At 43.3% G+C, this 26,092-nt stretch overlaps 1 protein-coding gene across 3 annotated transcripts in view; it reads left to right on the forward strand.

The window, feature by feature from the left end:
• The first annotated feature begins 569 nt into the window (after positions 1-569).
• Positions 570-26,092, forward strand: part of AHCYL2 (adenosylhomocysteinase like 2) — a 60,976-nt gene continuing 35,453 nt past the window's right edge. The window contains exons 1-4 of one of the 3 annotated variants that reach the window (XM_021719009.1): positions 570-981; positions 11,639-11,750; positions 22,393-22,536; positions 22,968-23,068. In XM_021719009.1, the coding sequence (XP_021574684.1) occupies positions 925-981; positions 11,639-11,750; positions 22,393-22,536; positions 22,968-23,068 (414 nt within the window). In that variant the 5' untranslated portion in view covers positions 570-924. Of the gene's footprint in view, positions 982-7,791; positions 8,066-11,638; positions 11,751-22,392; positions 22,537-22,967; positions 23,069-26,092 lie in introns of those variants that run through there. The other 2 variants (XM_021719017.1, XM_008071566.2) reach the window with 2 other exon arrangements.

Genomic DNA, 26,092 nt, shown 5'->3' on the forward strand with positions numbered 1-26,092 from the left:
TCTTCCTGAAATTGGAGGTATACCTAAAAACCAGCATTGAATGGGGACTTTGAGGCTGTCTTGGTCTCAACTGGAAACCCTGACTGAGCTCTAAACCTGCATTGTGGGGGCTCCCGACTAGCCTCAGGCGAAGCCCAGCCACATTACAATCAGCCCTGCTTTCTGTCCCTAGCTGAGGGCCCTTAGACCTTCATGTACATAGCACAGGGAGCCAGCAGAGGGAGTTGCGGCCCCAGGACTTTCTTCAGTGCTTCTCAGAAGTTCTGATTTTGCAAAAGATCCTCCTGGGCTCCACTCGAACCTCCCATGCAGTAAGACGGATTTCAGAGGTGCCAGAGTTTGGAGCCAGACCCCTGGTGTGAGCAGATGGGGAGCTTCTGCCTAGCTGTTTAAACCCGAAAGCCCTTGATTTCAGGGAAACGCCTGTTTACTGTACTGATCCAAATCAAGCAACGCTTGAGAAATGGGAGTGCCTTCTTGACCTCAATCTTTATTGATCTTGGTATCAGCTCTTCCAGTGACGTGTCTCAAGGGGCGGGAGAAATTAATAAGTGCCATACACACAGGGCAAGGAGGAAGCTGGATTGTTGGTGCAGAAAGTCCCCACTGGGGAGGTGGGGGCAGAGTGTTTGGGTAGCCTTGACAGTGAGTGCCCAGTGAGAAGTGCAGTGCCCGGGTGCAGCACTTTGCATCACTCGGATTTTGAGTCAGAAGCAGAAAGCTTTGAAGCTGGCCAGTGAGGAACCTGTCCTAATGATCTTGATGTGAAGAGGAGGCTGCCGTGAAGGGGATGCAGCTTCTGCTGGCCACTGGGAGCTTGTGAACCACTAGGTTTGGGTCTGTTTTGGGGCACTCAGGTAACGCTGGCATTTCCAAACCAGCTTTCCCTTTTGCTTCAGGATATACCTTACCCAAGCCTGCACTATGGAGAAGTGGGACGGTAATGAGGGCACCTCGGCTTTTCACATGCCTGAGTGGATGGTGAGTTCTTTGGTCATTTGTTTTTCCTTCTGTTTCTTGATAACGAGAGGCAACCATTTCTGACAAGAATCACCTGTAAGATGCTCCTGCCAAGATTCGTGGTTGGGAAAACAGTCATTACTCTCATCTCTGATTAGTTCCTATGTACTAATCAGGGTCACCCCTGTTTCTTAATTCCCAGTGAAGCCAGGGACGTATGAGCGCTGCCTGGCCAGAGGCAGCTTGTTGCCTGGCTGCCCAGTGGTGGGCGGGGGCCTTCCTGTTGCTGCTGGTGTGCGGTCTGGGGCGTAGTTCCTGCCGTTGCTTTACATTTCTGTTTTCAACCTGATGCTTCACTTATCCTCTGGGGGTAAAGAGAAAGAAGAGAAAGCAGAAAAAAAACCAAAAACACAACTTATAGAAATGGTGTTCTCTCAAATCTCTGAAAGGAGGGAAACATTTCTCCCTTGCCTGCCCATTTCTTCCTGCAGTCAAAACCCTTCCGCAACTACTCTTTGTTTTCCCCCAACCATTGTTTTTATGTATATTTCTACAAGGCAGGAACTGTAGCTCTCTTGGTATGATTCTTCAAAATACCATATTTGCCCAATAATTCATTCTAGTACATTGATAATAAGGACTTATTTGTTGATAAGAACTAGCACATAAAACAAATATTTTGGATCCAGTTTCAACTTTTGATTTAAAAACAGTAACCATCCTTATGTTTCTAACTGGTTTCTTCTTGATTTAGCCTAATTTCTTACAGTCTGTAAAAGTTTCTGACACACACACACACACACACACACACACACACACACACACTCACTCTCTCCCTCCATGGAAAACTGGTTAAACTATCTACAATATGTTTCCAATATTATGTACTTGAAAAAAATAACTATTGATAATGAGATGTAATTTATAGCAGGCCTAACAAAGGACCAATTGAGGAGCCTACATTTCAGCCCTGGTTGTTACAACATTGTGCTAAGTTTTAAACAATCGATAGAAAGAAATTCTATCCATCCACAAGCTTACTTTAAATAATGGAGTGTTTTAGAATTCGAGAAAAGCACTCATTTAATAATTCCTGTTGGGTTTTTGAGTTTGGTTTTTGAATCTCTAACCACTCGCTAATAGCAAGAAGAAGGAAGCAAGACATTTGGTTTTCTTCGGGGAGGGACCACACTAAGGATTAACTTTGGTATGCCTGTAATAGAGTGTTACAGAGCAGTTCTACAGAGCAGTCGTGTGCCAGCTCAGACTCCATAAAAGTTTTACGGTGACTTTGCTGCGTGTGATAGTCCTCACTGTCCTACCTACGTAGCATCCTCTCGGGAGGAGGTACTACCAAGCTTTTGCCCATGTATCTTCTTTCTACACAGGTGACCAGGAAACCGCCCTAAAGAAGCCAGTGTGACTAGGGCTTCCCAGCTTTGAGAAAACATTCTGTAATAAAGCACAGATTGGCTCTGTTTCTAACATGGCATCCCTCTTATTTAGCAGTTTCGTGACCCTTCCCTCTCAAAAACCAGGAAAATACCTTTGATCTGTAGTTTTTGAACAATGAGAAGGAGTAGGGAGAGGCTTATCTTGTCTCATTGGCTGTCTTTCCTTGCCAAAGACGTTTGAGGCTTTCTTCCAGATACCACATGTCATTAACTTCTGACCCAGTTAGCCACTTAGCCAGGAAAGCCAGCCTCTGAGCACCCTCTAGCGTATTGCTGTAGGTATCCAGACCTTCCTTCTGAAATGTTAAAGTGCTTCGTAATCCCCATGAGAAAACGCTGGAGCCAGCTCCCATGTTGGGCAAACATTTTAGTTAAGGAAGTTAACAAATGTCTAACTCATGTTTCGGTCTACATGTTAGTGTAATGAAATTCCTACTGAGACTATCCCTGCCACTAAGGGAAATAGGAGGAGCCTCTCGAACCTTTCAGGAGAAAAATTTAGCAGAGAAGGTGTATTATAACACCTCCCTTTTTTGTTAAAAATCAGCAGCAAAAAAAAAAAAAAAAAGGGACTTGCATACCTGTCAGAGAATAGGATTCAGATCACATATGGGAACCAACAGTACTCACATCTCTGGTGCCTAGCAGGAAAATAAGCCAGGATGAAGTTTGAAGAACCTCAGTCTCAAGAATTGACAAGGTAGACCTTCAAGGTAATGTTCCATCAGTCTCTGGAGAATTTCTGCTGGAGCCTCTTCTCTTTAGTGGTTTTCACTCGAAGGAATTTCTTAGCCCTGTTCAGGTAGTTTCACTGCTGAAAGGTTGGGAACACATCCTTTTATTTATTTATTTATTTATTTTTTGAGTTGGAGCTCATTCTGTTGCCCAGGCTGGAGTGCAGTGGCACGCTCATGACCACCACAGCCTCGACTTCCGAGAAACTGGAGCTATAGGCACACACCATCACGCCCCGCTAATTTTTAAAAAATTTATCGTAGAGATGAGGGCTCACCAAGTTGCCCAGGCTGGTCTCAAATCCCTGGCTCAGGCAGTCTTCTCACCTTGGCCTCCCAAAGTGCTGGGATTACAGGCTTAATCCACCATGCCTGACCCAAACACATCCTTTTAAAGGTTGTCTTTATTAATGTGTTTTACGCCCTCTGAAAAATCTTTAGTCCCTTCTGATAAGTGAAATACCTCATCTTCTGTGCATTGAGATCAGCAGTAACCTTTTTTAAAGTTTCTGTGTGCTAATGTTTCCTCCTCCCACTCAAGCTCTCTGTGGTGCTTGGTACTTTTCCATAGGAAATCGGGTTGGTTGACTTTCTTGACTACACAGCTAGCTCACTACTCTATATTCTTTCAGCAATAAGTAATTATTTTCATAGGTAAAGAGTTTGTGCCAACCACTCATTTGACTTTGAAGGGAGAGAGGTGTCTTGAGGAACATCTAAAAGTGAGACGGAAACCTTTAAAGTACCTAATAAATGGTGGTAGAAGAAGCTTGACTCTAACTCTAGGTCAGGATTGGTACTTAAAGCAAAAACCCTTTTGCAAAGCTCATAAAGACGGGGCTTGGTGGCTCAGCCTGTAATCCCAGCACTTTGGGAGGCCCAGGTGAGTGGATTGCCTGAGCCCACGCAGGTTCGAGATCCACCTGGGCAACTTGGCGAGACCTCATCTCTACAATAAATCAAAAATTAGCCGGGTATGGTAGCGCACGCCTGTAGTTCCAGCTACTTGGAAGGCTGAGGCGGAAGGATCGCTGGAGCCCAGCAGGTCGAGGCTGTGGTGACCGGGAGCGGCCACTGCACTCCAGTTTGGGTGACGGGGTGAGACTCCAACTCAAAAAAAAAAAAAGAAAAGCTCGTGAAAACTATTGTCTCTCTCTCCAGTAAAATAAATGCAGAAGTTTGCATACTATTTTAGGGGAGTCTAGACATCCGTGGATTCTAAGTTAAAATCTTTATCCTAAAAGAATAAAAATATTAATATCTTCAACTTGTATATCACTATGTAGTCTATACAGCCCTCTCCCACTATTTTATTATCTCAGCATATATTTTAGATAGACAAAGTAGGTACGATTGTCCCCATCTTACAAACAAGGATGACTGTAATCCCAGCACTTTGGGAGGCTGAGGCAAGAGGATTGCCTGAGCCCAGGGGTTCGAGACCAGCCTGAACAACGTGACGATACTTTGTCTCTACAATAAATCAAAGAATTAACCAGGCATGGTGGCGCGTGCCTGTAGCTCCAGCTACTTGGAAGACTGAGGCAGAAGGATCACATGAACCCAGCAGGTTAAGGCTGCAGTGACTGTGAGCGTGTCACTGCACTCCAACCTGGGCAACAGTGAGACTCCGACTCACAAAAAAAAAGAAAAGAAATGGAAGTACAGACACATCCTTTCTACTACTCCATGTACTTGAGCGGGAATTAATTGGCTTCTCTTGGCCTGGCCCTCTTTAAGGTAAATAGATCTTCTGTTCTCCCCATGAGTCCTGCTTTTCTTCGTGTTTTAACCAGCTATTCTTAATAGCCTTAAATTACAGAAGTCAGAAGTAGACCCACTTCTCTTCAGACCCTGTGCTGGGAATAAGAAAGGATCGCTTCATTCTGTTTTCTGACCTTCCAGATAGCCTTTTCTTTTCTCCCATGAACATGCCTTTCTGGTTGTAGCCATGGATAGGATAGAAAGGTTGGCAGGAGAGCGTCAGAGAGTCAGGGCTGCCTATTCATTCTTGGAGAAAATGTGAAAGCAGCGGTTCTCGGTATGGTCTCCAGACTAGCAGCATCGGTATTGCCCGGGGACTTGTTAGAAATACGAAATCTTGGGCCCCACCCAGACCTAGTAAGTCAGAAATTCAGCGGTAAGATCCAGCAGTGTGCTTTAGTAAGCCCTCTGGGTAATTTTGATGCAGCTAAAATTTAAGGACTTCTCTGTCAGATAAACTTGTTAAGTGGTAAGGCTTTTCCTGTCAGTAATAGTGCCCTAAAATATCTTCTGGTTGTGTTTGATAGAACTCTGCAACTCACTGTCTCAGGCTTAGTGACTTAAGCCATTGGACCGAGGAGTTTCCTTTTCACCTTAGTGAGGAAAATGAGGAACTAGCTTAGTATCCAAGTTCTAGGGAGAACATCCTTGTTAGGAAGAGTAGACATTTAAGAGGTTCGTCCAACAAGCAGGCAAGATGTCGCTGTCACTTTGTGAAATTATGAGTAAGTGATTGTTTATCATGGGTGATGGTAAGCAACAGTATTTGAGTTAAGTTAATTTGTTTCCATTTTTGGTAGTGGCATTGGGCAGAGTTGCCAATTAAAGAGCTGTGAGAGTTCTCATTCTTATATGCTCAGGTATTTCAGAATTATGCGTGGTCAGGACCCCAGGATCATCTGGGATGATGTCATTTCTGAGACCCAGTCTGATAAGAAAGTAAATTTAAAGAGTAATTTTAAATTAAGTTTAAAGATAAATTAAGAGACCAGACGCAGTGGCTCATGCCTATAATCCCAGCACTTTGGGAGGCTGAGAGGAGAGAATCGCTTGAGACTAGGAGTTTGAGACCAGCCTGGGCAATGTAGTGAGACCTCATCACCACAAAAATGTTTAAAGATTGGCTGCATATGGTGGCTCATGCTTGTAATCCTGGCATTTTGGAAGACTGAGGCAAGAGAATTGCTTGAACTCAGGAATTTGAGACCAACGTGAGCAACATAGTGAGACCTTCAATAAATCAAAAAAGTAGCCGGATGTGGTGGCGCACACTTGGGGTTCCAGCAACTGGGGGGCTGAGGTAGAAGAATCACCTGAGCCCAGCAGGTCAAGGCTGCGATGGCCATGAGCATGACACTACACTCCAGCCTAAGTGACAGAGTGAGACTTTGACTAAAAAAAAAATTAAAAATTAACTGTGCATAGTGGCTCACACCTGTAATCCCAGCACATGGGAGGCTGAGGGAGGAGAATCGTTTGAGCCCAGGAGTTCAGGGCTACAGGGACCTGTGACTGCACCACTGCATTCAAGCCTGGGCAACAGAGTAAGATCCTGTCTCTTTAAAAAAGAGAGAGAAATTCAGAGGAACGAGTTGGGGCTAGTACACCTATGATTAGGGCCAGGAAAGTTCTTTAGTCTTCTGATTAATATCATAAGTGTGGTAGAGTGGAAGGAGCTTCCACTCTGGCATAAACCTGGACTTGAACTCCAGTCCCATCACTTGCTTGTGGTGAGAGCTTGGGCAAACTGTTTGTTCTCTCAGAGCTCTCAGAGCTGTACTTCCCAGCTTTGTCAAATGAGGATCATAATGCCTTCAGCTTCAGGTTCCTTTTCAGATTGACAGAAATAACATTACCCGGGGCTGTGCATGTAGGCACTTAATAAATGATAGTTCCATCCCTTCTTCTCTTTTTCCAGAGATATCAGTAAACACTCTGCAATATGACCTTTTCTCTCAAAATAGAGATTATCCTTAAAAAAGAACCTACCAGTGCTGGACACAGTGGCTCACACCTGTAATCCCAGCAGTTTGGGAGACCAAGGCAGGAAGATCACTGAGGCCAGGGGTTCAAGCAACAGAACGGCTACCATTTTATGTCCTTGTGCTCAGCAAGCAGTCTCTTGTCTTAGGAAGAATTCAAATCACTTTCCTTCCAGTCTCTGTAACATGCATAGTTGAATGTAGTTTTTCTGTTCACTGGTTCCCTCCTAGAAATTGGCAAATCAGTGCTGTGATTCTCTGCTCTTTTGTTTGAATCTTTATTTGGCATGTAATAAGATTGTTGTGATTCTGGGGACTCTGAGGAGATAAGAAACTTCCCTTTATAGTCACACTTTCCACAAGCACATTCTTTGAAAAAAGAAAACTGGGTCACCCAATGCCAAATCAGCAACAATCTTGAGATGGGACTAGAAACCAAGTGTCAAAACCTGTATGAAAGATGCACAAGTGGGAGCAAAGCAGCATACTGGGATCGTTGATTTCCTTGGTGACAGAGCTGAAGCCAGTATCCCCAGTCTGCTAATCCAAGGACACGGAGTGGGGTTGCCCGAGTTCTTAGCACCATTAATTTTTTTTCTTACTCTCTTAATAAAGTCTCTCATTGTTTTAGTGGCTCTGTGGTTAATTTTTTTCTAATGAGACTTGGTTAACTAAAATCATCTGACATGGAAAAGGAGGAGGTAAGGTTAAAAAGGAACCTAATTAACAAGTTAATTATAGCAGGCAAAAAAGTGCACTAGTTATATAAATAAGCTATTGTTATGCGCATGCAAGTTGGGCCTTGTCAAGGGACTTGTTAAAGTTTAGAGGTCAGAGAATCCATGTAATTAGATGTTTAGGAAAAAAATTAAAGCAAAGCAGCCACCAGCATTAGGAAATGGCTGATGAGCCAGTAACAAAAATGCCATATTAAACTGGTGCTCTCCCGCTGAAGGACTGTGGGGGCTGCTTCAGGGGTTGCAAGAAGAGCACACCCCCCCAAAAAAAAGCTGGCTGGAACCAGAGCCAACAGGACTGCTGATGAGGAAAGTTTAAAGGCCTGCCACCAGGGTCCCTGGACCGCAGAGGTGGCCGTAGGGCTGGCAATGTCACTATGCTGAGCAGCAAGAAGAAATACATTGTCAATGGCAACTCTGGGATTAAAGCCCAGGTGAGGCTAAGCTCTTGTTACCAGTCCTGCTGCCGTTCTAGCCATGATTGAAAAGGCCAGCTGCTTATTCTTGTTTTTTCCTCCTTTCCTGCCCTCATCGCTCCCTCTGGCATAAGGTGAGCTACCCCACTCTTAACAGTCTCCTTCCCTCTCCCTGATGCCTGCTGGAATTAGGCGGTTCTCTCTGAAACGGACAAGGAGGGTTACTTTAAAAGGCTCTGGTTTCAGACAAGGTAGGAAGGGTAGGGGTAGAAGCTGCCAAAGAACCTCAGCTGCAGTGGGGAGAGTGTAGAGTCAGTCTGTTACAGAGGGTTTTGTTGGGCAAGGAATATAATGGCATTTAATTATTGAGGGGAGGCAGGCACCGGATGTGACCCACTTAACTCCTGTGCTCTGGCTCTCTGTGAAGACTGACATTGATTTCTTGGGACAGTTGTGTAACTTATATGTAAGTGGTTAGTCTTGTTCGAACGTTCTTCTGTCTCAAAGAGACTTGAATTCAGTGTCTAGCCAGTAAGCAAGGTTTAGGACCCTGTGTGCTAAGAGGAGAAAGCCTATACAGCCTCGTCTTCTTGGCTAAAAGACAAACTGAACTTGTCCTGTGTGGGAGAGATGACTGTAAATGGAAGAGACTAGAGAAGAGTGCTCAGCTCAGGGACACTGGTTAGAGATGAGACTGCCGCTAGGTGTTTATATGGCTTAGCGTGACATGGACATGCATGTACTCACCCACATCCTAGAAATCCAGAGAATAAGTGACTGGCCCCCTCTAGTGGTGTGTGTGCACATATGTGTTCATGTGCACACACGTGCATGTATGCAGGTGTGTGGTGGTAGGACTTTGCATTGAGTGTCTGAGGAAGTTTATCTGTTATCTGTTATTCTTTTTTTTTTTTTGAGTTGGAGTCTCACTCTGTCGCCCAGACTGCAGTGCAGTGGCACACTCCCGGCCACTGCAGCCTCGACCTGCTGGGCTCTGGTGATACTTCAGCCTCAGCCTTCTAAGTAGCCAGAACTATAAGCGCATGCTACCACGCCTGGCTAATTTTTTTTTTTTTTTGAGTTGGAGTCTCACTCTGTCACCCAGACTGGAGTGCAGTAGCCGCTCCCGGCCACCGCAGCCTCGACCTGCTGGGCTCCGGCGATCCTTCCACCTCAGCCTTCCCAGTAGCCAGAATTACAGGCATGTGCTACCACGCCCGGCTGATTTTTTGATTTATTGTATAGATGAGGTCTCGCCAAGTTGCCCAGGTGGGTCTCGAACCCGTGGGCTCAGGCAATCCATTCACCTCGGCCTTCCAAAGTGCTGGGATTACAGACTGAGCTACCAAGCCCGGCCTAATTTTTTGATATTATTGTAGAGACGAGGTCTCGCCAAGGTGCCTGGGCTGGTCTCGAACCTGTGGGCTCTGGCAATCCACTCGCCTCGGCCTCCCAAAGTACTGGGATTACAGGCTGAGCCACTGATCCCGGCCTCTGTTATTCTTTTTTAAAGAAGCCATTATTACTCCTTTTCCTAGATGGGCCTCTAAAAAAAGAATAGACATGTGACTTCGTTGAACAAGTTTGGTGAAATGGAAGCCAGAGTTCTGAGCCTGACAGCTATCCACCTCCCCAGTTTCCCACCCTTCTTCCCCATCTCAACATTTTTTTTCCCCTTAAAAATTATTTTAACTTTAGACTTGGCTTAGGTTTACTGTCTTACTGAATATTCAATCAAATACAGACTGAAAATAGAATAGGCTACTTCAGACCCATTGACTCAGTACATGAATGAGTGCCTGAGATGTGCCGGGCATTGCGCCTGAGGATGTAGTGACTGGAAATCACCGCCCCTGCCTTCATGGAGTCTGTGGTTTGCAGAGGATGCTGGTGTGTGGACAGTGCTGTCAGAGTAATGAGTACTGGGCCAGGAGAAGTGTAGTGTGTGAACATTGTGACACCCATGGGAGCACGTAGAAAGGGCACTTTATCCTTTGGCAATCACTTGCTGCTTTCGCAAAAGAATCATTTGTATCATTTTTCATTTTGCAAAGAGCTTCTAATCCAGTGGATTTTCCTGTTGCTGAAAACAGTTTGCAAACTCTAAAGCACTACGCAGGCTTCAGCTGTTATAGCTATGAAAATGCTGTGATTTCCCCTAAAAGGCAAAGCTAAGTCTATGTGGCATTGGTCCCCATGTCTCAATACTGAAGTGACTCATTACTGCCTACTGCAGGAAGTGTAGCCGTCAGTTGCTGCTTTCATTTAGGTATGCTGTATGTATTCTTCCCATCAGGAACCATCTTTTTCATCATTAAAGGTAAAATCAGTTGTCAGATCTTAGAACCTTTTCAGTAGGCCTTCCTCTGTGCCGCCTTGGATCAGAAAAATAAGCAATTATGCAAACATTCAGTTAGAGAAAAAGAAAAAGTTATTAGCTGAATAAATGATATGAGCTTTGATTTGTAGAGTATTGTAGAGTATCAGCTGGAACCACTAGCAGAAGGAGAAAGAGATAAAATCATGAGAAAGTATGATCAGATGTCCAAAGTGTGACCTCCAGAGGATGGCCTCAGGTCTGTGCATACACAGTCCCTGAATCTTCTACGTGATATAGCTAATAAACAATCTCATAGCTCTTAGGTATCTTGGAATACTACACATTAAAAATAATAAATAACTGTTTCCTTACCAGTACTGGAAAGCCAACACATGCATTTTAGAAAGCCTTTAACGAGTCAGAATGGCTGCACAGGAGTCACAAGAGCACTGAGCTGTGGGGTGGGGTGAGGAGGAGGTGCATGGCTTTTGCTACATCGTTTACATACATCATGTCATTGAACCCTAAGACCTGTGAGCTACGTACTTTATCTCTGTCGTATTTCGAGGAAGATGAGGCTCACAAAAGCATCTTGACCAACATCATACAGCCAGCATAGCCCAAGTTTGAATGCACTTCCAGAGTGTTCATTCTGAATGAAAAGCCTTTTCAAGAGTTATTGTATCATCCCATTTCTTGAGACTCTTGAAGCCTCAATGCAAGTCATTTTGCCTTTCTGCACTTTGCAGTTTTCTCATCTAGATGTATGAAGCTTGTGGATATGACAGTCTCAAAGATTCTTTCCAGCTTTTAGAGTGAAGCATAGAAAAGATTTCTGAATATGACTTAACTTTCTAGAAATTTATTTTAATGAGAGCATCACATTCTCCTCCATTGTTTGAGGGAGATGTCACACTTTTCTTGTAAAAAGCATATAGAGAGTGGATCAAAACTTTTAATTTGATAGAGGCATGGTAGGTAAAGAATGAAAAAATCACTGGGCATGGTGGTGCACACATGCATTCCTAGCTACTTGGGAGGCTGTGGTAGGTGGATTGCTAAGCTCAGGAGTTCAAGGCCAAACTGGGCAATGTAGCAAGACCCCATCTCTTTAAAAAAAAAAAATTGAAAAATCATTCTTTAAAGAGTCTCAACATTTCCAAATATGGGTGAGTATGAGCAATCAGATCAAGCGCTTATGATGTCAACCTGAATGGCTGTCTCAGAATGAAGGTTCTTTTCCTTTATATAACTGGGGTTCTTTTTCTTAGCAGATCCAATTTGCTGACCAGAAGCAAGAATTCAACAAACGTCCCACCAAAATCGGACGTCGTTCTCTGTCTCGTTCCATCTCTCAGTCATCTACTGACAGCTATAGCTCAGGTGAGTGCTGGGCTGCTGTGGGCCCACCTTTGAGGCTAATGAGTATCGTCCATGGGCTGCCCATCTGTCCAGGGCTAACTAAGCATGACCAAGCCTATGCTTTGAATCCACACTTTGAGTCAACATTTAGACCAAAATTCTGGGTGGACTCTTTGGATTTCTCTTGGGAATTTGAAGTGGAGCTTAATAGAGGCCCCCTCTTCCAGTAGACACAGAAGTGGTGATAAGGAGATCGAGTTCTTTTTTTTCTTTTTTTTGAGTTGGAGTCTCACTCTGTCGCCCAGACTGGAGTGCAGTGGCCGCTCCCGGCCACCGCAGTCTCGACCTGCTGGGCTCCGGCGATCCTTCCGCCTCAGCCTTCCAAGTATCTGGAACTACAGGCGCGTGCTACCACACCCAGCTAAATTTTTTTTGATTTATTGTAGAGACGAGGTCTCGCCAAGTTGCCCAGGCAGGTCTCGAACCCGCGGGCTCAGGCAATCCACTCACCTCAGCCTCCCAAGGCACAGGATTACAGGCGGAGCCACCAAGCCCGGCTAGGAGATAGAGTTCTTTGATCCATTCACAACAGTTGGAATATGTGGTTCACTGATGACCTCCACTGAGCAGCATGTGTAAAGACTTGTGGTTTTTATCCTTTGAAAATAAAAAAGAAGCTCCCATCCAGCCATCTAGTACTTGCAGAGTAACAGGAAAGCTTTAGTTGCCCAAGAAACAGCGGAGACTTAGTAGCTAGTTCAAGCAAGGGGCTCTTTGCCTTGTCTTGACTAGCTTTACCTGTGACTTTGGAGTGCTTGCCCTCAACGTTAGTTCAAATACATGTGCCTGGAGTCTGGGTTATCACTTAGCCAAGTGAGCTCTAATTGTGCAGGACCCTGGAGGGCTTTGGCCACCTGTGCAGCAGTGCTCAGGTGGAATCTGATCTAACACAAGCTGTCTGATTTCACTCTTGTGTTGGAATGTGGTAGGGAGCTAAGTGTGTGCCGAAGTTACCTCTTCGCTTCATAAACAGTATTGTTCATTAGAAAGTATATTTATCATGACTCGAAATTTTATTTGTTCTTTATGCAAATAGGAAAGTAATATTTGTTATGTAAAATTGAAGAGAGATTGTCTGGGGAGCTGTGGCTTTTAGGTTGGGTACATAATTTACACTTTTACATTTACATTACATTATTTACATTTCTCTTCTTTTTTTCCCCACAATAACTGAATAATGTAATGTGTATGACTTAAATCCTATAGATTTTTATCTAAAGATACAGAACTTTGTACCTGTTTTTTTTGTAGTGTGTGTCTGGTGCTTGAATCAGGAAACCTATCATCTTACTCTGCTGAAATCCGCAGTGTTGAAAATTCATGAACTGGCTAATATAACCATAATAATTGTGAAACTGAATTGAAAGTAGCATGTAACATTTTAGGCTGCGAGTTTATGCATGTTATCAAGAGATTGATACTAAATAGCAATTTTTTTCTTTTTGGGTTGGGGTCTTACTCTGTCACCCAGACTGGAGTGTATAGCATGATCACAGCTCACCATAGCCTCGACCTCCTGGGCTCAGACAATCCTCCTGCCTAAGCCTCCCAACTAGCTGGAGCTACAGGTGTGTATCACCACACCCAGTTAACTTTTTATTTTTTGTAGCAATGAGATTTCACTGTGTTGCCCAAGCTGGTCTCAAACTCCTGGGCTCAAGTAATTCTCTAGCCTCAACCTCCCAGAGTACTGGGATATTACAGGCATGAGCCACCATGCCTGGCCGATACTAACTAATAATAATACCAAATTTAAATTCCAGCTCAGTCTCTCCCCTACACACTAGATCCATATATCCAACTGTTTCTGCAGAGGAAACCAGTGCCCACCTGCCCACCCAACACCCATATTCAGGGAGGGTGGTTTAAAAATATCTATTTTCGGCCGGGTTTGATACCTCAGCCTGTAATCCCAGCACTTGTGGATTGCCTGAGACCTCAACTTGGTGAGACCTCATCTCTACAATAAAATAAAAAATAGCCAGGCGTGGTAACGCGTATCTATAGTTCCAGCTACTCGGAAGGCTAAGGCGAAAGAATCACCGGAGCCCAGCAGATCGACGCTGGGGTGGCCGTGAGCGTGCGTGCCACTGTACTCCAGCCTGAGTGAAGGAGTGAGACTCCAACTCAAAAAATAAATAAATAAAATAAAAATATCTATTTTTCTAGAAGAGTGTAAATGATGCACTTGGTTTCTAAGTGAGCACATAGTAGCTTGGCATAGCTTGTTGGTGAGTGATACAGACTGGTATCATCCTGGTAAACTTGGATCTTTTAGATTAAACTATATGAAATTGCCATTTTTGTAAGTCAAAAATTGTCAGCCTAATAGATCTATTTAAGGATATTTAAGTTCAGGAGCAGGAAGTCAAAATATGCTGGAGATGAAGAACTTAACCATCCCATTTAGCATCCCACTGGATGCTGGTCTCTTTGGGAGCATTTTAGATGATAGAGTGCTACTTGCTTTAGATTGTTATTTATCTCCTGATAAGTTCTTATATAATTTCTGGAATTTAAAGGTTTTACCTAAAAATGAAAATTGTCATTTGGGCTGCCTGATTTTGGGGTATCCCATGGTCCTGGTTACCCTCATCTAGACATATTCCAGATTAGGTATCCTTTTAGAAATGCTCCTGTCACCATAATATTCTCACTGTCTGAACTCATCTATAGGAAGTGTTGTTTTCATAAACTCAGTACTTTTCAAGTTAACGTAAAAGTACGTTTCCTTCTTCAGCATCTGCATCACATGCTCTGTTGCCTTGTTTTGTTTTCTTTTTCCCCTTCATGTGAACAGTTGTCAAGCCCCTTTAAACAGACTCTGAATGGAGATGGCTACTGCCTTGATTCTTGGATTTGACTTAGGAAAGACCTAGCTTATAGTCTTTGCTCCACGTTTGACCTGTATGGTCCTGGCATATTCATCATGGAGACAATGGGAAGTTACATGAGGTGATACAGAAAGAGCTCCAGGCCCTGGCATGGAAAGCAAAGAATAATGAAACTGACTCAGCTTTCTGAGTGAAAGAACATATGCAAATGCATGTCAGTAAGAACTTGGTGGCCTATTTTCAGCGTATGTTATAATTTAAGTGACTATAGAAATTAATACTGGGAGCCCCAAAGATGATCCTTGGACCTCATCCCTTTTCTGTTTACACTTTCTCCTAGGTTCCCTAGGTGAACTCATTCAGCCTTATAGTTTTAAATACCATGTATTGGTTTTTGCTTCCTAGATTTTTAAAATTTTTTAATTAATTAATTATTATTTTTTTTTTTTGAGTTGGAGTCTCACTCTGTTGCCCAGACTGGAGTGCAGTGGCCGCTCCTGGCCACCACAGCCTCTACCTCTTGGGCTCCGGCGATCCTTCCACCTCAGCCTTCCGAGTAGCCGGAATTACAGGCATGCGCTACCACGCCCGGCTAATTTTTTGATTTATTGTAGAGATGAGGTCTCGCTGCCCAGGCGGGTCTCGAACCCGCGGGCTCAGGCAATCCACTCACCTCAGCCTCCCAAAGGCGTGGAATTACAGGCTGAGCCACCGAGCCCGGCTGCTTCCTAGATTTTTATCTCTAACTCAAATCTCTCCCCTACACACTAAATCCATATGTCCAACTGCCTATTCAGTCCTTCCACTTGGATGTTTTATAGACATCTCAAACCTCCCATGTCTTAAAAATTGAGGTGCTCCAACCTTACCCAGTCTGTTCCCAACACTACAGCCAAATTCATTCTTTTAAAATAAGTCAGGGACCAGGCACAGTGACTTGTGCCTTTTTATCCTAGCACTTTGAGAGGCTGAGGAGGGAGGATTGCTTGCACCCAGGAGATTGAGACCAGCCTAGGCAACATCCTGAGACTTCATCTCTACAAAATATTTAAAAATTAGCAGCCGGGCTCGGTGGCTCAGCCTGTAATCCCACGCCTTTGGGAGGCTGAGGTGAGTGGATTGCCTGAGCCCACGGGTTCGAGACCCGCCTGGGCAGCGAGACCTCATCTCTACAATAAATTAAAAAAATTAGCCAGGAGTGGTAGCGCGCGCCTGTAATTCCGGCTACTCGGAAGGCTGAGGCAGAAGGATCGCCGGAGCCCAGCAGGTCGAGGCTGCGGTGGCCGGGAGCGGCCACTCCACTCCAGTCTGGGCGACAGAGTGAGACTCCAACTCAAAAAAAAAAAAATTAGCCAGTGTGGTGGTACGCTCCTGCAGTCCCAGTTACTCAGGAGGCTGAGAGAAGAGGATCACTTGAGCCCAGGAGGTCAAGGTTGTGGTGAACTGTGATCATACCACTGTACTCCATTGCAGGTGACTGAGCGAGTCCCCGATTCAAAAAAAAAAAAAAGTAAGAAGAAAATTTAAAAAGTAAAATGAGTCAGGTTGTCATTTTTCTGCTCAAAAGCCTCCAGTGGCTTCCCAGTCTCACTCTGGGTAAAGCCTGCAAAGTCCTGTCCCATCCAGCCTCCCATGACATTTCTGATCGCTCCTTTAGTTCCCCAAACCCCAGCTGTTAATTCCATTCTGGCCCTACGAGCCTCCTTGTTTTTATTTTGAAACATGCCACACACACTCCAGCTTCAAGACTCTTGTTCCTTGTGCCTGCAGTGCTCTGTTTCCAGATTTACACATGGCTGGCTACCTTACTCCTTTCAGTTCTTCACCAGAAACATCACCTTCTGACTGAGTTCTGTGCCTCTCTTAAAATTGTATACAACATGGTGACTATAGTTAACAACAACATATTATATTCTTGAAAACTGCTGAGAGGATGGATTTCAATTGTTCTCACCACAAAAAATGATAAGGATGAGAGGTGATGCGTGTATTCATTAGCTCTGTTGAGCCGTTACACAATGTGTATGTATTTCAAAACACGTGGACAATAAATTATTGTTTTTCCAATTAAAACTTCATTTATAAGCCGAGCTCGGTGGCTCAGCCTGTAATCCCGCGCCTTTGGGAGGCTGAGGTGAGTGGATTGCCTGAGCCCGCAGGTTCAAGACCCGCCTGGGCAACTTGTTGAGACCTCGTCTCTACAATAAATCAAAATGAGCCGGGCGTGGTAGCGCACGCCTGTCGTCCCAGCTACTTGGAAGGCTAAGGCATAGGGATCGCCGGAGCCCAGCAGGTCGAGGCTGCGGTGGCCGGGAGTGGCCACTGCACTCCAGTCTGGGTGACAGAGTGAGACTCCAACCCAAAACAAAACAAAAAACTTCATTTATTGAAAATATTGTACAAAGCCTCACCCAAAATTCCCTGTCCAATTTTCCTCGTTTGTTTTTCTTGTATTTTTCTCTCTTTGAGACAGGGTCTTGGTTCTGTCACCCAGACTGGCACGCGGTGGGATGATCATGACTCACTGCAGCCTTGACCTTCTGGCTCAGGTGATCTTTCCACCAGCCGCTTGAGCAGCTGGGACTACAGGCATGCACCACCGCGCCTAGCTAATTTTTTTTATTTTTTATAGAGATAGAATTTCACCATGTTGCCCAGGCTGGTCTCAAACTCCTGGACTGAAGCAGTCCTCCCACCTCAGCCTCCCAGAGTGCTGGGATTACAGGCATGAGCCACCATACCTGGTGTGTTTTCTTTATAGCACTTATCATATGAGGTACTATGTATATTATAATATGTTTTTGTCTTTCTCTTCTTTTTTTTTTGAGTTGGAGTCTCACTCGGTCGCCCAGACTGGAGTGCGGTGGCCGCTCCCAAGTCACTGCAGTCTCGCCTGCTGGGCTCTGGTGATCCTTCTGCCTCAGCCTTCCGAGTAGCCGGAATTACAGGCATGTGCTACCACGCCTGGCTGATTTTTTGATTTATTGTACAGATGAGGTCTCGCTGCCCAGGCGGGTCTCGAACCCACGGGTCTTTCTCTTCTTACTTAAATGCAAGGTCCATGAGAACAGAGATATTTGTCTGTTTTATATTGCTCTGTTCCGGCACTTAGAACTGTATTTGACACATAGGAAGTACTCAATAAATAAATTTTGGCAAAAAGTGTTCAGAGATGTACTTATTATACTTTATACCTTTGCTGAGGTCTCTGGCATACTCAATGTATATGAACAGCCGGAAGAAGGTTTATGACATTTCAAACAAATATACTTTCCTATCCAAAGTTTTAGTTTTGCTAAAGATACTTAGAGGCTTAAATAGGCTGTGGCTTACTCTCCCTTCCTGATGATCCCGGGAGTAGGTTTTGCTAGACTTTCATTTAAAAACCTACCAGCCCTTCTCAATCAGAGTTCCTTATCTGAGTCACAAAGCACAGAAAATGACTTAAGAGGCTGCTTTTTTAATTCTCCAGAAGATGATCCATAACTAGTACCTTTTTAGATGCGTGGGAGAGAAGTTACTGCATTTTGTATAATGGATTCTTCAAGGTCTTAGGACATAATTCTAGCAGCACCCAGGTTGAAAATGCTGCATTAATCCATGAAATTATTTTATAAGAAACAAACTTCTAAAAGCTCTTTCCCAAGAAAAAACCTCATAAAAATAAATGAACAGATGAGACTTTTTTCCAAAATCAGACCATTCTCAGTAATAGATTTCTGAAAAAGCGTCTTTGCAGTGAGTTACTTGGTTAAGAATGAGGAGAGAAGACAGATGTCCCTTCATATTGGCTCTTTTTTCCTCCAGACTCTACAGTTCTTATTAAATGATTATTTCTTATAATGTTTGTGGCATTTTAAGATTTTTCCAAACAACAAAGTTTTGTTTGTTTGTATTTGTGATGCTAACATAGCTTTTTTTAAAAAATATATTCCTAGAGTGTTATTTATCAGTGAATTTTGCTGCACACTGACATGCAGGTCCCTACTGTTATTTCCATTATGCCCAAGAGGAACTACCAGACTTAAATAGTTTAATAGGACTAGTTTAATCAGGATTCTGACTGCTGCTTCTCCTAGCACTAGCCCACAGTATCACAGCTGCTGAAAGGTAAGGCTTATTCAGGCTTGAGCCATAGAACTCATGTGTCATGTTCTCTGGGATAGATTGTGGGTTAGTGATTTATCAAGTTATATTTTGATTCTGGAAAATCATAAAACAAGAGAACATCCCATAGGAAAGCTATATTGTACTTCTTTTTTTTTTTTTTTTTTATTTCCTGAGTTGGAGTCTCGCTCTGTCGCCCAGGCAGGAGGACGGTGGCATGCTCCTGGCCACCGCAGCCTCAACCTGCTGGGCTCAGGCCATCCTTCCAACTCAGCCTTCCAAGTAGCTGGAACTACAGACATGTGCCACCACACCTGGCTAATTTTTGGATTTATTGTAGAGATGAGGTCTCACTAAGTTGTCTGGGCTGGTCTCGAACCCCTGGGCTCAGGCAATCCTCTCACCTCTGCCTCCCAGAGTGCTGGGATTATAGGCGCACCCATCCTATATTGTACTTCTGATTGATTGATTGATTGAGACGAGATCTCACTGTGTTATCCAGGGTGGTCTGGAACGCATAGACTTATTCTCTTGTCTTGGACTCCCAAAGTGAGATTTCAGGTGTGACCAGTATTGTATTTCATTTCAGGTGTGACCAGTATTGTACTTTCTACCTAGAAACAATCCTTTTTGGATATTATCTCATTTATTCCTAAGATTATTCTGGTGGTAATTAGAGGAAGGGGAGAGCATGGGAAGAAAGGGAATCTGTTACACTCCCTGTTTTATAGTAGGATAAATTGAAAATTCATCACGTAACCAATCGGGGTGAAGCTAGATCTAGGATCTCAGATCTGTACTTTAGTAGGTTACTGGTTGTTTTCAATTAATTATGACTCTGGACTTCAGAATATACCGACAATTGCAATTATTCTATTCAAGCATGTGTGTACGTCATATATGTTGGGTTTCTCTAGATTTTCCTGGGATATATCCTTATATTATCACAACTGTTTTCATGCATTTGCTACTTTAAATATAGAACAGAAATGAGTATAGACTCAAAAAATAAATGAATAAATGTCACATTAGTTCAGGAATAGCCTTTCCCCTGTGTTTGCAGAAGTTATACGTTCTCTTGTTCTGAGTCTGACCGCCATATTGCACCCTCGACAACTGACATCTTTGGTTCTTACCTGAGAACGGGTCTCTATAAAGGACTCTTTGGAAATAAATCCATTTTGGCTGAAAGAAAAATATTGGTCGAGTTAACTGTAACCAGTTGACTACTGTTAAGAAAAAAATGGTATAAACAATTTTTTTCCCCTTTGGAGTTGGGGGGGAACAACTCAAGCCAAATATTGGAATGTTTCTTTTAAGAGGAAATTGTTTAAACTTTTTTCATCCTTAGAAACTGAAGAGGCATGGGAGGGGAGAACTCTTCTGGGTGGAGTTAGGACTCTGCTAAATAGTGATGTCTATTTGTCATTCCTTTCCCATTCAAAATCCTAAAGCTGAATAAGAACTTCTACAGTTGTTATAGCTGGTTCTGAATTTTAAAATGTGCAAACATGGCTAATGTCAGGTATTATTTCTTGAGTGCTTAGTTACTGTAGCCAAGCATTACACTAAGCACTTTACTTATATCATCTTACTTATTAATCTTCTCAACAACTTGACTCCAGCAAGTCATGCCCTCCTATTACATAGTTTTATGCATCCTGATTACTGTTTCATAGCACACAGTACAGCTATACTGAAAAAAATCCTCTAAATAATTTAGTAATTCATTATTTCATGTCTGACTCACCTGCTAGACTGAAAACTCCATGAAGGTAAGGACCATCTCTACCCTAGAAATCTGTTCAGATTCCCAGTACCTAGACAAGTCTAATACATAGTAGATTTATAATTAAAATTTGAATGAACAGCTGAATGTTTGACTTACTGAATATACAAATAAGCTAACAACTCTATTAAATAGATTCTGGTGTCACCTCCACTTTATACACCCAGAAACAGAGACTGAGACTTCAATCAAAATCTGTCTCCAGAACATATGACCACTGTATTTAAATGGCCATTGGGGAGCATAAAAATTATCATGGTTCTGGGAAAGGATTTGCATTTTGAAGATATTTTGAATGTAAACACTTTCTTCAAAAGCAATTTTCCTATACATTTGGATCAGAATTAGGAATGCCTATTTTCTTTCTCTCTCTCAGGTGGCAGAAGAATAGTTTCCCTAAGCATTTAACTCAGAAGCTATTTCTGAATATTGATTAGTGAAACAGATGACTGCCCAAAAGCTGTTTCTGGGCTCTGTTGCCAAAAGTACTTTGAGCTCTCACTCACCCTAGGAGGCGGAACCACAGACTTTCTGTACAGATTAGCTCCTTTCAAGAACAAAAGTCCCTTTGGGGATTTACTAATTCTCTCACCTCCCCTGGTGCCCATGTTCATTCCTGTTGCCTCGTGTTAGGACTTTGCTCTAGGGCAGTTTTCCAGCCCCAAGGGAGATTCTCAGGCCCCTGCTGGCCAAACACTTCGTAGTGCCATGCCTGATTAACTGGGCAAGGTCAGACTTGCCTTTTGCAGCCCTCCCAGAGATAGACTCTTTGCTAAGAAATCTCAGAAATGCCTTAATTCTCTGGATAAAGAAGACCAACGTATCACAGACTGCAGGCACGCTGAGCTTTTGCAGCTACTCCCCTTAAACATGATGTCTCTTGTCTGGTTCCACTGAGAGATAGAAAATGCTTTCTAGACAGTGCTTTTTACCCCTCCCCTACACCCCCCAAAATTTGTGGGGGTTAGGAGGAACTGTCTTCAGAAACTTAAACATAAATCAAGGAAGGAAATTGCTTCAAATCATCTTGCAAATAATTAGCAACTACAGAACTGTATGAAGTCTAAACAGACCTCAGCCAAGTATGTGAACAGCCGTCGCAGCAGCTGCCTGTAGGCACAATCATAGTTGTAGACCGTCCACCCTCTAGTGTATGTTGCTAAATGGATTAGTTATCGGAGCATTTGATTGTACCAAGAAGATTTATTTACTTCTTTGGGAATCTAAAACGCCTAATGCAGGGCCCACTGAGGCCAGCAAGAAAAGAGAGCACATTGAATAATGCTTCATTGTCAATGTCTAATTGCGTCTGCAGGCATGGCTCAGCCCCATCACAGCCAGTCTGAGAAAAGAAAGCTCTGTTACAGCAGACAAACATTTTTTTGTCTGGTTCTTAATTACTTTCCCATGGGTTTTCTAGGTCTTATCTGTCCAGTTATTGTACTAAACCACAAATTATATCAGACATTTAAGCAGCAGACAGAGCAGAATAGCTGAAATCCCAAAAACCCATAAGTTTACGGCCCTGATCTTGCCTTAGAAATTCTAACCTAATGCTCCCATGGTGTGACCCTTCCTTTTTTTGCATATTCAAGGAACTCTGCATGTTCTGAAGATAAAGTTAGCCCTAGTTCAAGTTGGTGTTATCCAGGGAGAATGTCTTTAGCAACCTCTCTCAGCTTCCCTTTCTGACCTGTAGGAAACACTTTCCATAGGAGATGATTGAGACAGCTCCATGGTACCAGTTAGGCGCTTACCACAGGTGTCGGTCTGTGTGTTGCTGGATGGCTAAGAAAGCCACAGTTCACTCTGTGGTTTGGAATTTCAGAGAAAGCCATTTTGCCCCTGAAGGTTTTTTATTCTGTCATTCCAGCGGCTTCATATACAGATAGCTCTGATGATGAGACATCCCCCAGGGACAAGCAGCAAAAGAACTCCAAGGGCAGCAGTGACTTCTGTGTCAAGAACATCAAACAGGCAGAGTTTGGACGAAGAGAGATTGAAATTGCTGAGCAAGGTAAAGAAAGCAAGTCCCTTTTCCCTCCCAGCCTTCCCGTGTGTTCTTGTCCATGTTAATCTCTTTTTGTCTTAGAGTCTGGTAGCCTGTGAAATTTCTGTGTGGCATTGAAGAATACTTAAAACAAGTGTGAGTTTAGGAAACACTGTGGGGAGGGAGTGAACTCTGGCGAGTCTAAAAGAAAGCTTCATACCATGAAGAGGGAAAGAGACTGGACAATGAGGACTGGAATACAGGGAAAACCCCTGGAACGTTTGCCTCTGAAAGCCCCTATGAAAGGGCTTCATGTCTTAATGTTTGAGAAATCTAGTCTTAATCTAACCTAACCAGGAGAAAAATCCTAGTTGAAGAGGACAGGTTTTCCTGTTTACTCCTTTTATCGCTTATTCTCTCCTCTTTAATATTGCTGTTTGTGTATTGGGCCTTTTCAGAAATGCCTGCACTGATGGCTTTGAGGAAGAGAGCGCAAGGAGAAAAGCCGCTGGCTGGAGCCAAGATCGTGGGCTGCACACACATCACTGCTCAGACTGCTGTGAGTCCTTTTCCTTTCTTTTCCTAATAACAATAGTTAATAATAGCCACCAGCTACTGAACGCATACAACATGCCAAGCACGAATTAAGAGCTTAACAAGTATTAGTTCATTAATCCTCATAATGGCTATGTAAAGCAGGTGTTCCTGTTTCCATTTTGTAAGCGAGGAAGCTGAGGCTCAGAGGGTTGATGAAGTTTGTTTACGATTATACAGCTGGTAAATCACAGAATCAAGATCAAGATTTTAACTTCAATACGTATAGCCCTGCGCCCACCCCCAGTGGATCCCTGAAACCTCAGACAGTACCAAACCTGGGTGTACTATGTTTTTTCTGTATATGTGTACCTATGATCAAGTTGAATTTACACAATTGACCTTCCCTCCATATGCACAGGTTCTGCACCTGAAGGGTCAACCGACTGAAAATTGAAAATATTTGGAAAAATAATAATAATATAACAGTAAAAAAATAATTCAGATGAGATCAGCCTGGACAACATAGTGAGACCCCCATCTCTGCAAAAAATTTAAAAATTAGCCAAGTGTGGTGGTGCACACCTGCAGTCCTAGCTACTCTGGAGACTACAGTGGAAGGATCGCTAGAGTCCCAGAGTTCAAGGTTGCTGTGAGCTGTGATCTTGCCACTGCACTCCATTGTGGGTGACAGAATGAGACCCTGTCTCAAAAAAAAAAAGATTGAAAAAATATGGTGTAACAACTATTTATATAGCATTTACATTGTATTAGGTATTATAAATATACTAGAGATGGCCTCAAGTATAAAGGAGGATGTGCACGGGTTATATGCAAATACTAGGCCATTTTATGGCAGGGACATGTGCAGCCTCAGGTTTTGGTGTCCAAGGCAGTTCTGGAACCAGCCCCCTGCAGATTCCAAGGGATGACGATAAATCAGGCCCAGTAAGAGTAACAGCAATAACCGATAGTAAAATAGAACAGTGGTAACAACAGACTGTAATAAAAGTTATATGAATGTGGCCTCTCTCTCAAAATACTGCACTGTACTCCCTTCTTTTCAGACTGAGAGTGACTGTGGGAAGCGAGACTTTGGATAAGGGGGACTCCTGTCTCTTGCTTTGTGGCTTTCCCCTACTGCTTCCCTTCCCTTCCATGTCATTCCTTGAGGCAGCCTCATTGTTAGGCTGCCTTCCACTGTAAACAAGAGAAAGCCCGATTCCATCTGTCCTGCTTATAAAGGAACTTATTTCATTTCTTAGCAGAAAGCCAAAAGGAGGGCTTCAAATACAGAATCTGAGGGCTCCAGTTCCCCTGCTGTGATTCCCCTGGGCTGCCTCCTTAGTGTGCTTGCTTCACTCTCAAGCTGATAGTGGGATGGCTACAGCTGTTCTGGTCATCACAAACTGGCATGAAAAGGAAGAAGGACCATTTCTCCCTCTTTCTCAAGAGCCGAGAACCCTTTCCAAGTCCTCTAGGGCACTGCGTCGTGTCCTTTGAGCAGAACTGGATGACATCCCTGTGCTCCACCAACCCTGGCGAGGGCACTGGAATTACCAGGACTGGCGTAGACCGGTGTTTCCTATCATCGTCAGACTTGACCCTTTTTTATAAAAATTTTTTTTTAATTGCAGTATCCCGAAATAAAATTCAGATATAACATATCTAGGAACATATAATTTTGTTTAAAAAACAATATAAGCTGGGCTCGGTGGCTCAGCCTGTAATCCCGCGCCTTTGGGAGGCTGAGGTGAGTGGATTGCCTGAGCCCGCAGGTTCGAGACCCACCTCGGCAGCGAGACCTCATCTCTACAATAAGTCAAAACATCAGCCAGGCGTGGTAGCGCGTGCCTGTAATTCCGGCTACTCGGAAGGCTGAGGCGGAAGGATCGCCGGAGCCCAGCAGGTCGAGGCTGCGGTGGCCGGGAGCGGCCACTGCACTCCAGTCTGGGCGACAGAGTGAGACTCCAACTCAAAAAAAAAAAAAAAATATATATATATATATATATATATAATATTAACTGATATATGAAATAAGAATAAAAGGAAGGTAATTATAATCAAATAATGTATATTTCAGGGTCTGGGTGCTATGTCTCACAGTGTAATCCAGTACTTTGGAGGCCAGGGCAGGCACATTGCTTGAGCCCAGGAGTTCAAGACCAACCTGGGCAACATAGTGAGACCTCATCTCTACAAAAAAAATCAAAAAACTAGCTGGGCATAGTGGCACACACCTGTAATCTCAGCTACTCGGGATACTGAGGTGGAAGGATAACCTGAGCCCAGGGGGTCGAGGCTCCAGTGAACTGTGACCATGCCACTGCACTCCAGCCTAGTCAACGAAGTGACACCACCACCTCCACACTCAAATAAATAAATGTATATTTCAATATGTAGATACTAGTAGAATAGTCAAATATGTATACTTATTCATAGCAATATTTGAATGAGAGTACTACAGATGCAGATAGGGAGAAATGTGTTACTGGCTCCAGAGTATCATTACCTAATTATATGATTTTCTGAAATAGTAAACAACTTTTTGTAAACTTCTGAGCAACAGCAACAAAAAGTATGAGTTTTTTTTTTTTAATTTACATTATTGCATCCCTGGAAAAACTATTATTTTGTATTAAAACTATAAGAGTTCTTTTTGTTAATACACAAAATGAAATTAGATTCCAAACTCACATAATTATGAATAGGTTTTTCACCCATGTGAAATTTCCTTGGGACATTTGAAAAAATAATACCAGCTGTGGCACACTTTTTTGTTGTAAGAGACTGTCTTGCACTTTCAGAATGTCCAGATCCCTGGTCCTGCTCACTGAATGTCAGCAGCACTCCCTTCAATTATTTGACAACCAGAATGATGCCACAGTTTTCTAAATGTCCCCTTTTTGAGTCATCACCAGAGATGTAATAGATATTGAGTTGCCAACCCTAATGAGACCACTGCAGGGAAGTTGACATGAGAAATTGCCTGTAATCTTTTTATGAGAAATTGCCTGTAATCTTCATAAGATCTGGGTCATCTGTGTGG

Source organism: Carlito syrichta, unplaced genomic scaffold, assembly GCF_000164805.1.
Source record: "Carlito syrichta isolate Samal-C Ts95f unplaced genomic scaffold, Tarsius_syrichta-2.0.1 Scaffold113510, whole genome shotgun sequence".
NCBI lineage: Eukaryota > Metazoa > Chordata > Mammalia > Primates > Tarsiidae > Carlito > Carlito syrichta.